At 41.1% G+C, this 12,325-nt stretch overlaps 1 protein-coding gene across 2 annotated transcripts; it reads left to right on the top strand.

The window, feature by feature from the left end:
- Positions 1-3,176: 3,176 nt before the first annotated feature.
- Positions 3,177-11,410, top strand: ubl7b (ubiquitin-like 7b (bone marrow stromal cell-derived)). Of its 2 annotated transcripts, none has more exons than XM_030080847.1 (11): positions 3,177-3,318; positions 3,763-3,943; positions 4,729-4,848; positions 4,954-5,039; positions 6,513-6,597; positions 8,619-8,676; positions 9,043-9,176; positions 9,559-9,608; positions 9,699-9,875; positions 10,194-10,307; positions 10,940-11,410. In XM_030080847.1, the coding sequence occupies exons 1-11, from the start codon at positions 3,316-3,318 to the stop codon at positions 11,078-11,080; spliced, it is 1,149 nt and encodes a 382-aa protein (XP_029936707.1). In that variant the 5' UTR covers positions 3,177-3,315; the 3' UTR covers positions 11,081-11,410. The 2 variants fall into 2 exon arrangements, with proteins under 2 accessions (XP_029936707.1, XP_029936715.1); XM_030080855.1 differs by lacking the exon at positions 3,177-3,318 and adding an exon at positions 3,468-3,614.
- The last annotated feature ends 915 nt before the right edge of the window (positions 11,411-12,325 follow it).

The following is a 12,325-nucleotide window of genomic DNA, read 5'->3' as shown; positions in this document are numbered from 1 at the left end:
CACCTGTCTGAGTGTGTGCGTGAGGAAGGCTGAGGGTCCGGGAATGATTTGTCAGCTGCGTGGGTCACACCACCTACACTCCTCGGTGTGGGTCTGTGCCTTTTTCAGCTAACGTCACAGTCTCTCCGTATGTACTATGTTTCTGCGGATAGGAGACAGGGGGCATTTGTTAAACATGGCCTTACATCCTCTACTTACTCAAGTCCACTTTGTTTGCGCCGGTTTGCGCATCCTCACGGCACTTCACGGTTTACTCATGCTAGTCGTGGAGGGTCCACAGTGTAAAACGGAGTTCAGTACGTGTAAGAGTGAGGAGGCAAGCACAGTGGAGAAACTCAGCGAGAGAAATGTATTGTGTACCAAGTAGGCTACTGTACGTTAAAGGCTACTGTACGTTAAAATAGACTATTAGAAGTCAGGGCTTAACGTACACAGCTTTTTTTCTGGCTAAAAATGAAGTGATACTTGGAGGCCGGTGTCTGATGCGTGTAAGTGACTTGTAATGGGCAGCATTGTGGTCAGTATTAGCAGAGATAATATTACCAAGCAGCTGTTTTTTTTCCAGAACTACCAGTCAGTTTTTAAATGACTGCATTAATCAGAAATAGTTTTCTTTTCATCAGTAGCTACTTCCCATGTGAACTGTTATGGATTTGGATTATTTTTATGGACTTAAGTCAGAGAGAGTAGATGAGTCTGTTTGCTAGGGGGAAAAAAAACACTTCTCAGGCTGACCATTGAGCGCTGATAAAAGTGATAAAAGAAAAAATTTCCTGAAGCATTTAGCCTCAATAAAGTGTGATGAACAAAAGACACTTTTATAAAATTATGGGTTATTAAACCGTGACTTTAAAATCAGGACATCAGTGAAAACAGACAATACTAATAATCAAAAATATGAACGTTTCTTTTCAGTAAAACTTATTTGTGTGCCTCTGCCTGACACAGTGCACAGTTTAAATACTGCATGCAGGTTTTTATTCAGTGCAGATGTTTGTTGATCAGGTAACAGTACAGAGAGAGAAACTCAGATGGCTGTGAGCCTAATATTACAGCACTGATGTGCTCAGACACAAACAGCTATTGAACTGACTGACAGCTGATCCAGATGTGATCAGGTCCGAACGACACCTCCCTAAAACTCCTTCCCTTCATAACCGCTAGTTCCTGGACATTTTTAGACATAAAAAAAATGTCGGCAAATTTACAAGTTGCACACGTGCAAGTGGTTGCCAAATATGCTTGCGCTGTCTCAAGGGTCGCTGCAAAAAGCGACCATTTGGTCGCAGTCTGGAGCCCTGTACAACAAATGACAACAAATGACACACCCAAATATGCTCATAATGTCAAATGTTATCTTCACACAAACAATGTGAATTCTAGAATAAACAGATACTGTAACGTGCTTTTATTGTCTTTCACAAGGAAAATTACCCACGTCTTGGCCTTCTTTCTCTACTCTCCTTCTCTCTCACTCCATCCCTCTGTTTCTCTCCCTCTTTGTTCCCACCCTACTCTCTCTTCCAGAACAGAGACAGAAAACCAAGAAGTACAGACAGAAGAGGAGTTGATCTTGACTTCCTGGTTTGTGACACAGAGTAGAGAGATTAAGGTATATCTCTCTCTCACTCAAGCACACACACACAAAGAAGGAATACATCCACTCTGTCAGCATATTTAACATGATATTCACTGCTACGCTGTCTAAGTGATTGAACATGGTGCGCAACTCTGGAAATAGAAAATTAATATGTGGAGGACAGTGTTGATATTGTGGCGGCCCGCCAAAAATAAATGACTGTTTGGTAACACTGGTATTAGAAATAGCATATAGATACTGCTCACTACACATTATTTTATATAGGCCCCTTTACTTTTATGTTTCAGAGGCTGTAAGAAAATGCTCCCTCCAGCCAAGTCCTCAGGAGTCTGAAGTTGAGGATGAGATTAAGGTGTGGCTACGGAATTCAAGAGACAGCGGGTGGACGAATGGAGCGCTAGCAAGAGACTTTGGGGGAAGAGTGAGCTTTGCCAATCAATACATCACCTCAATTGAAGTATGGACATGTTAGCAGCACACAAGAATATATTTTCAGCATCAGAGGTCAGAGTTTTTGCAGTTTTTGCTTTTTCTTTGTTTGAAGTATGGGCTGAAAAATGTGTCACTAGTAACTGAATTTGAATCATTCATATTTGAATTTTGACTGCAGTTCCTCTCATGTTCCGTTGACCATGTTTAGTAGGAAGAGCTAGGGGGTCACGAACAATAGATATCAATAGATCACCAGGTGATTTCACTGATTACCTCACCTTGTATCAGAAAGGAGGAACCAATCAGTGAAATCACCTGGTGGAGGTTTCGGTTGGAATGAAAACCTGCAGCCTCTTGGCCCTCCATGGCACCAGTTTGACAACCCTGTCTTAAATGAATAAGGCTGCAATGTGCAGAGTAGAGCATTTTTCATTCAGTGTAATGTGTTTGTATTTAATAAATGAATTGATTGGAATCCTTTTGACTATTGTACATTTTTGACAATGCATACATCAATGACCACATCCATTTCAGATGTATGGAACTCCCAAAAGAAACTACACTACTAGCTGAAATACATTTATGTGTGGAACTGATTTATTGTTTTAGATTATTAGGGGGATTTAACTGCAAAATCAGTGTGGGCCTAGCGAGGGCGCCCTCTCGCCAGCCCTAAGTGGGCCAGTGCAGGCTTCCTTAGGGGTTAATGAGGACTGCCCATGTGGGACCAGCACTGAGGGGCCAACATTTTGCCAATGAGCAAATTCTCAGGGGACCTGCATTCCATGCTGGTTATGCTGGTCACCAGCATGGGATGCTGGACCAGCATAACCAGCATGGAATGCTGGTGACCAGCATAACCAGCATGGGATGCTGGTCACCAGCACCAAAACACAACATATGCTGGTTTTGCTGGTATAACCAGCATACCCCATGCTGGTTTTGCTGGTGACCAGCCTTGCTGGTCTATGCTGGTTTTTCTAGCAGGGGTGCCCACGGATTTTTTTTCGATTTGTGTGTGCGTGTACATGTGTGTGAGCACGCATTAATGAGAGCGAGAGAGAGTAATGTTCGTCCAACATCCCAGTAGTCTTTATTTGTTTGTTTGTTTGTTTGTTTGTTTTAGCCTTACGTTGCATTGAAAATTACACTGGTTAAAACAACACTGATGCACGAATGGTATACAGTGTGAGGTTTTGTCGTTGGTGAAACGTTGCTGACGTCTTTACGTATTGCAAAGCACGTGACTCCAACCAGGAAGGGAAGGTAGTGTCAACAAAGCGATGGTGAGTGTGCGAGATTCCTCCTAATGTGCAGTTATCACGGCTTTTCTGAATGGCTTTTAGGTTGAAGTCATAAAGCTGTTGCTACAAGGCTGTTCATGTTACAAAGGCAGCCGACGTTGATCAAATTAACATTTCTCTGTTATCGCGAAGCAGCTACCATTAACACCAGCATGTTGGCAGGATAGTAATCCTTTCTTTGTGTCACCAAAGTTTGTAACATAAGTGGAAAAGCTCTGCAGAGAGATTTTTCTGCGTTTTCATTCTTGTTTTCGTCTTTCGGTGTCCTATCCTAAAAGGTATATCTGAAAGAAAGAATAGTATCGCCTGCTATTGTACAGCGCAACAACTACACTGTCCATTATCTTCCTAACTAGAGACTGTCTTGGTTTGGTGAGCACTTGACATTTCTCTGAGGTGACTTCGTGTCTTGTTTGTGCAAAAAAGGCAGAGATGGCTTCTTCAGACTGGCACCTGTCTCTGAAGCTGGTGGATCAGCCCAAATCCATCTTCCACTTCCCAGAGATGATGCCAGGCGATGTGCCACCTGGAGGATACAGGGTCGCCACCCTGAAGCAGCTGGTGGCAGCACAGCTCCCAGACTCCATCCCAGACCCCGAGCTCATAGGTCTGACCCTGTTATTTGATTCATTTGATGAATGAGCGCCCAGAGAGTTGTGTCTGCTGTTGTGCACTCCTGACTCTCTGTTCTCTTCCATTCTACTCTTAAGACAATGGCTGCAAAAAATATTCACCCCCTTTAATCTTTTGCACATTTTCTTGTGCACTGAATGAACCTTTTACCAAGAGAGGTAAATATTGATAATTGTTGAGCAGCATTCACAAGAAAATATCAATTCATTCATATTATGAATTGTTTTTGCAATTGAAACTTTGGCGTAATTGTGTAAATGATGTGAATATATAATCAATGTTTTATTAGATTTTTTGCTACTTTTGAGAAATAATGGTGGAGCACAAATTCAGAATATGTGTTTTGAACTCATTTTCTTGCAGAAGAAAATGTGCAAAAAGTCAGGAAGGTGATTACTTTTTTCTAGTTGTTAGGATGCTGTAAATTTGAGGAAACGGTAAATATGGTAAATGTTATGTACTTTCTTACTGGTAAATCTGCATGTTATTTACCAGTGAGAAAGTAAACAAACTTTTCTTAAGGCAAATTTGTTAAGTTTGTGTATAGTAAAATTGTTGTAAGTTTTGTCGCTGGCACAATAAATTATTTCTTTAGATTGCCTTATGAAGAACTTTTGCGAACTGTGAGGCACATTCAGCAGTAAATGTGTATATTACCCTCACCAACATCATTACTGTGTATGGTAGCGATTTTTCTTTGTAAAAGAATTTTTTTGTACGTTAATGTGTTAATATTATTATTATTGTTGTTGTTTTCAGAGCTGGTCCACTGTGGGCGGAAACTGAAGGATGACCTAACGCTGGACGCCTGTGGGATTCAGCCTGGATCCACTTTGCACATCCTCAAAAAAACGTGGCCAGAACCGGAGATCAGTCCAGGTGTGTGTTGCATTTCAGCCCTGAAAGCTTGTTCAAACTGTAAGTGCTCTCTGATCCTGAACATGGACATATGATGTATAATATCTTTATCCCTTTCTCCTTCAGAGCCTGTGAACAGAGCAACTGCAGCGAGGGAGTTCAGGGTGTTTCATGCTGCACTTCACTCTCTCAACTCCGCCTACAGAGACTCAGTGAGTAGAGAATATCACATAGCTTGGCAGAGCACTGGCCAAAGAGGCAACCCCCACAAAATGTATCCTCCCTGCAAACTCTTCCAAGGAGCGTAAATTATTCTGCTCTGTATGATCTATTTAGATTATATTTAATAACACCCGCTGACTTATTTTGAGAAAGTAGCATTTTTCCAAGTTGTAATAATATTCACCTTGATCATCTTATAAACTAAATTTACTTCTTTAATTTCTAAAGTAATGTTTTATTTATTTGTTTGTTTGTTTTTGTTTTTATTTTTGGTGTTTGGCCTCTCATACACTACTCCACCATGATTGAAACCCCTTGGTCTATCTTGGCTTTTTGCTCCTACTGTGTTGTGTGGTCCGTCCCACCTTGACAGTACCACTCTGTCAGTGGCCTGCATCAAAAGAGTGTTTATTCACTACCAAGTGTTGTAGTTGTTGAGGCCAGTTTTGGTTTCATGCCTTGTGTCAAGGTCTTGGGGTGTAACCTTGAACTCAAATGTGATGTTTTTGAAAATTTCTTCTTTCTACCTTCCTTGATCATGATTTCCCTTCCCCACAAGACTTACTGTGCATTTCAAATATGTAAACAGCTAGGATTATTCTCTATGTGGATGAGATCAGCTATTATTGGCTGAGACTTTTCTGCGGCACAACAACCACAGAAATCAGTTTTACAATGTGACCATGGTGGATTATGCACAAGTTTTAACGTCAGCTGTCCAGTGTTACACTAGACTGACGAGTCTCATTGATTTTACAGAATTTCAGTGTCACTGTATCAAGGAAATTGCAATCATTTCCCCACTAGCGTAATACTGAATTACTAATTTAAGGAATGATATATTGACTGTGATGGTTGAAGGTTAGCCAAAGGGTTAGCAAGGCTCTTCTGAAATGTCAAGAAGTCACATTAGCTATCACAGTAGCCTTGTGTCCCATCCACATGTACACCAAACCCTCCATGCAGGGTTACTACACTGTCTGGAAAAGTATGGAATATGATGTTGATCATTTCTAGGTGTGGGTAAGTACAGAGAAAAGAGAGTATGGAAAAGTATGGAAACAAATATTGGAATTTCCAGACTATTGCTTGTATTACTTGTAAAAACAGTTTTCTAAAAAAAAAAAAAAAAAGAAAAAAGAAAAAAAAAACATAATTCAGAAATTGCACTGATAAATTAATCAGACAAGCAGCATGTTTTGATTTTGGTTACATTTTGAGCAGCCAGCTGATTATTTTCTCCACTGAGTGGGCAGGGCAAAGCGATTCAAACACCTGTCCATATTACAGTGCACAAATCAATGCTGGCACTTGTTGCACCACACTGTCCAAGGCCCCAAGATGGGAAAATGGAAGTTTTCTGAGAATTAGCTTACATGTCCCTCCACTGTGGCATCAAAGAACTGCTATGATTGCCACTACTGTGACTACTACAAATATCACTCTCTGTCTGGTCTATCTAGGTGTATAAAATGCTGACAAATAAGGAGTCTCTGGATCAGATCATTGTGGCTACACCAGGGCTCAGGTCAGACCCAGTGGCACTAGGTAAGACCTGATCCTTCTTCCTTAGTTTGATAAATTCACCCATGACATCCTCTGTGCCATGAAATTATTTACATTTAATCTAATAACTACATTAACAAAAAATCAATCAGACAGCTGCAGCTGATTCAGAACGCTGCCGCCAGAGTCCTTACAAACACCAGGAAACTGGACCACATTACACCGGTCATTAAATTGCTACACTGGCTTCCTGTGAGTCAAAGGATAGATTTTAAAATCCTACTGCTGGTCTACAAAGCCCTGAATGGTCTTGGACCAAAATACATCCTTGATCTACTGATTCCCTACGATGCATCTAGACCCCTTAGGTCATCTGGAACTGGTTTGTTGTGTGTTCCAAGAACAAGAACCAAGCAAGGTGAGGCAGCCTTCAGTTATTATGCTCCTCACCTGTGGAACAAACTTCCTGTAGATCTGAGGTCTGCTCAAACTGTCAGCTCCTTTAAATCAGGGCTAAAAACACTTTTGTTCACCGAGGCGTACTGTTAGATTAAATACTTGCCTGTTGTATTGCCTGTACTTTTACCTACACACTGTTGATTTATGCCTCCTCCGCACTCCAAGGACTCCCATACTTCTAAACTACACACTCTTGATTTATGCCTTTTATTTTTTATCCTGACCGCTAGTGAGGGGCGATATGGACTAAAAATTTTATCACGACAATTTCTGGCATTTATTGCGATAACGATAAAAGTGACGATAAAAAATATAAAACAATTCAACTCCATCTTTTTGACTACAAATCTATCACCGCATTCAGTCTTGAGAACCCCACAAATACTGCTCAAAAATAATACTTACTGTAGTCAAATACGCTACTAAACTATACCAATTAAGTTTAAGTAGTACACCTGTACTGCATCCTTTGTAATCACCGCTTTTTTGCAAACTTTGCATATGACAGATGTTTGCTCCACGTCAGACTTACTGTAGCCAAACCAGTTCCAGATAATCGAGCTGGAGCCTCGTTTAGCAACGAGCTCTTCGCTATCAGCCCCGCCTTCCGCCATGCTTGTTATTGTGCTACACGTGTGAGCTGCCGGCTGCCAGCGGCGAGTGCGTTGCGCACGTAATTACGTCATCAACAGGAGTTTATCGTTATTATCGCGAGATGACATTCTTACCGTGGGGAATTTTTTTGACGATATATCGCAAACGATAACATATCGCCCATCCCTACTGCCCGCTCTATTTGGGTTTATTGTTAAATCGGCTGCAAATGTCAGAGATTCCAGGGCTAAGGACTGAGACCGGGCTGAAATCTCCAATAGGAGAGGTTTCAGAGTCTAAGGAATTAAGAGGTTGGGCTGTCGGCATCCCTGCGGGGGGTGGCCAGGAAGTCTGAGTCAGCTACTGCTGTGACTCGACACTGGGGAGCAGGCTGTGACTTCAGATCTAGAAGGGAGATGTCCTGTGATGGATCTTGAGAGTTCATTATGATCTGAATAAGACCAGTGTGTGGAACCTGTGTCCGGCGGGACTGTAAGACTCTGAGTGAAGGACTCAAGAGCAAATAGTGTGCACGCATTGGGTGTATTATTAAGGGTGACGTCCTATACAAAAAAAATAAAAAATAAAAAACAGACCCAACCAACCAAATTCAAGATGGTTCAGAGCCAGGGACAAGAGATCCTAGCTGAAATCTCTGACAGAGCCGGTTTGAATTTAAACTCAAATTTTGTCTAGTTCACTTTTTGGTGGCAAGGAGCTGCAGGGGTGATAAGGCCTATCACGCCCTGGGCCCTTGGCCGTCTAGCTCAGGCAGTGTACTGAGCCTGTTGTTATTTTATGTTACTGTATTTTATTATCGCTATCATTCTAAATTTCTAAATTTCTATTTCCCTTTTTTATTGACTGTTTTTATTGTTTTAAATTGTGTCTTGTTGCTTTTAATGTTTCTGTAAAGCACTTTGAATTACCTTGTGTTGAATTGTGCTATATAAATAAACTTGCCTTGCCTTGCCTTGCCTTGCCTAATAATACCGTTCCATTCTGTGCAGGGGTGCTCCAAGACAAAGATCTCTTTGTGCAGTTCACGGATCCCAACATGCTGGATGTGTGAGTGTGGCGTTGCCTTGGTGGTTTTTGGCTCACATACACCACATCATAAATGAGTACAATAAAGACAAGCATAAACAGAAAATTACTTTTGGGGTGAATACACTTGCCCCCTACTTGTGGATTGTCACCCTGCTCACATATTTTTACACTGTCATAAACCATATTGGCTTTCACATAGTAAAGTCTCCCACTTATGAGGAGACTGCAAAATGGTAAGAATGAAAAACTTTGTCCCAGGCATAAAGAGAAACCGCTACCAGCATGACTGAGTTAGCTCTATTTCCTGTATTTATTTTAACGCATACACATTGTCATGATGCATTAACTCTTTATCTGTACTATTCTGTTTTTCCAACCTCATAGTTTGATTAGTTCTCACCCAGCGCTGGTCAATGCCATCATCCTGGTTCTGCACTCTGTGGCTGGTAGTATGCCGGCTCAGTCCAGCACCAGCTCCTCTCGCAATGTCTCTTCCAGTTCCTACAGCGATATGCCAGGTGAGCAATGAAGATGGTGCTGTAAAAAGGATGGCAGGCTAGGGAGGCTTCCTAATTGTGTCAGTTATTGACTGGACTCAATTACTTCTGTTTCTAATGTAGTCCTGACACTGCACATGTACCACTGTTATGCTCCAAATGTCAGCATTTTATCTTTCTTTGACTTAAAATTAGTTTTCACAGACACGCTTTTACTTAAATAGTTAGATCTGCATTATTGTTGCTGTTGCTTGTATCTGTTTTATCTGTCTAAGATAGATTTAAATGGATACCTGGAATTTCAGGATTTACCTTAGTTGCTTTTTTATGTATTGTTGCACTTTATAAATTTGTTTTTGGAAGAGCTCAACAAATAAAGCTTATTTTTCTTTTATTCCTACAGGAGGGTTCATGTTTGAGGGCATGTCTGATGATGAGGAGGAGTTCCAGTCTGTGAGTCAATCTGCTTGAAGCATCAGACACTGAAACTTGACAAAGCTATTTGCTGTTGTCAAATTTGTGTTTCTAATTTGTGTGTGACAGGGGAGCCAAGCAGGCCCCTCCAATAGAGCAGGGGCCTCGGCAGGAGCACGTCCAGTGTCTCTGAGCCACAGTGGAGCCACAGGTCCTCGGCCAATAACACAGAGTGAGCTGGCCACTGCCTTGGCTCTCGCCAGCACCCCTGACAGCAGTGCTGTCACTCCTACAACAGCAAGTCAGGTGAGGTCTATTCACTTCTTCAGAAGACTCAAGGACATAAGCACACATATTTTGAAGGTGTAATATGTAAAACTGCAATGAAGGGGGAACCCCACAGACATGGCTCATCCCTTCATCCCTTAATTTTGCATTGGGCACTTTCCACTGAATCAAATTAATATGTACACAAATATTAAACAGGTTCAATAGGATTTGAAAAAAAATTAAAGGATATAGAAATTATCATCTCTACCCCACTGCCTGACACATACGAATGCAAAGTTTTTTTTTTCCTTCCCGTTTTCTTCAGTCATTCTGTAGTATTTGTATTTCATTTAGGCGGACCCCTCCACTGGTGTAGCCCCCATGCCAGCTGGGACCCCAGTCAGTAACGACCTCTTCAGCCAGGCACTCCAGCAAGCTCTGCAAGCTACCAACATGTCTGCTCTACAGGTGAGGCTATGATCTGACCTGGTTAGAAATAACTTGACTTGACTCACCCACTTACCCAACTGATGCAGGGTATAGGCCTCTCTATGTTTTTTTTTTTTTTTTGCCTTGTTTATTGTCCAACTAGGACAATAAAGGACAAGAATACATAGTATAACAGAACAGGGGTTCTCAATCATTTTCATGTTCCAAACTCTCAAGTTGACCTTCATTAAGCCGCAGACCCTTTTCAGGTTATTTTGCTGTAGGGACCCTGATATGAAATGCTATTTTGGTTTGCATTAAGTATTAAATCATTTAGATGCCATACATGAACACTGACAAATAGATTCCAAGTGGTGAGATTGGAACAATGTTAAAATAATAATAATATTGTGTGTCATAGCAGTCTCTAACAATTTGAATTATATGGCTGTCTCCTGACCTCACTTTGAAAACAGCTGTACTGGACATTATGTGAATTGTCAGTGTCATGTATACATGTAACTGTATGTATATGTAACTGTAAAGTTGTTTGTTTATGGCAGAGCTGGAGTTCAGCTGGTCTGACAGTTAAGGTTTCTAAATTGAGACTCTGGTGAAGTTTAGAGCCATTTGGATTAAAAGGTCTGCTTTGACTGTTTTTGTTTTACCAGGGCCGCTGGCAATCCCAAATGCAGCAGCTCAGGGACATGGGGATCCAGGATGAGGAGCTGATGCTGAGGGCGCTGCAGGCCACAGATGGTGACATCCAGGCTGCCCTGGAGCTCATATTTGCTGGAGGCCCAGGCCTCTGAGCCCACGGTCCAGGGACACAGGCTTTTGCAGAGAAGAGAGCAAGAGAAGCCCTTTGGCTCAGTGGAAGTTTGGTCATTCTGCTGCCCAGTGCTTACTGTATATGTAAATTATGGCTTTAGACACATGAAGACCTGTCATTATCGCCTCACATACCTGTACATATACAATTTTAAAAGCTCTATCACAGTGACCATACCAACGTTATCAGTACTTCAGGATATCTACCAATGTGTTTGATAGATGGCAATGGCTCATTATTGTGAACTAATTTCTTGAGGAATGTTAAGTTTTTCAGTTTTGATTTATTTAAATAAAAAAAGTAAAATTTTGCTGTCTCCACATGCTGTGACATTTATTAACACACCAAAATCTCTGCTACATTGCTTTTATCAAGATGAAGCCTGTGAAATATACAGCATATGTGCCATCATTACATAATGTAGAAAATGTGTAATTTTTCCTTTTTATTGTTCAATAAGTTATAGTAATTGTCAGTAATTGCTCTTTTTTTTTTCTCATTAGTTTGAATTTCAATTGTGTAATTATGCAATTACTGTCTGGAATATTAACATAAATGCAGCATATGGTTGCAGTGCTATGGTGTGTACTCATCCATGTTTTTCAGTGGCAGTCCACTGGCAATGCAGTTCACTTACTTATACACTAGATGGCAATGCAGATTTATTTCCAAATGGATATGGTAACCATTATTTCATCCCAACAGACTCCTTGCTTATGTTTTTTTTTTTTTTTTTTTTATTCACAAAAGCCAAATATGTTTTAGTTAGTTAGTTTGTTTTTCATTCCACTGAATTTTACTATCATGATTTTGAGCTGTATGGGGTTGATTCTATCTTTAAAATATGAGTTGATTAATTTGTACATGGCCCTGGTACATGTAAGTGTGCTTGTTGCTGTGGGTGAGCTCTCTTTTCATTCTCAATCAGCCAGCTAAATTTGCTTTGTCTCATTGTCTCCCATCAGGGTATTTTAGGGGAGGACATATTGGATGCCCCCCTCTGCAACCCACCATTCTCCATCTACAGTAATTGCCCTGCTTAGTTTTATTACTGCATCTGTGAGTGTGACAGCTCAATCAGTGGATTGCCCTTTCATGAGCACAGCACCCAAACAGTGCTTTGTGTCCGTCTGTCCCCATTACCATTTTATATGCATGCACACCTGCGGGCAATTTCCACCTCCAACTGCCTCCAAGGGTGTTTTAAAATAATGCCTTTCCACTG

Source organism: Myripristis murdjan, chromosome 3 (genome assembly GCF_902150065.1).
Source record: "Myripristis murdjan chromosome 3, fMyrMur1.1, whole genome shotgun sequence".
Classification (NCBI taxonomy): domain Eukaryota; kingdom Metazoa; phylum Chordata; class Actinopteri; order Holocentriformes; family Holocentridae; genus Myripristis; species Myripristis murdjan.
The sequence above is the reverse complement of the archived record's forward strand: the minus strand, read 5'-3'. Positions and strand labels throughout refer to the sequence as shown.

Excerpts from the sequence above, each read along its gene's own strand:
- ubl7b (XM_030080847.1), top strand. Across the intron at positions 8,677-9,042 it reads GATCCCAACATGCTGGATGT|TTTGATTAGTTCTCACCCAG; the intron begins GTGAGTGTGGCG and ends CCAACCTCATAG. Across the intron at positions 9,609-9,698 it reads ATGAGGAGGAGTTCCAGTCT|GGGAGCCAAGCAGGCCCCTC; the intron begins GTGAGTCAATCT and ends TGTGTGTGACAG.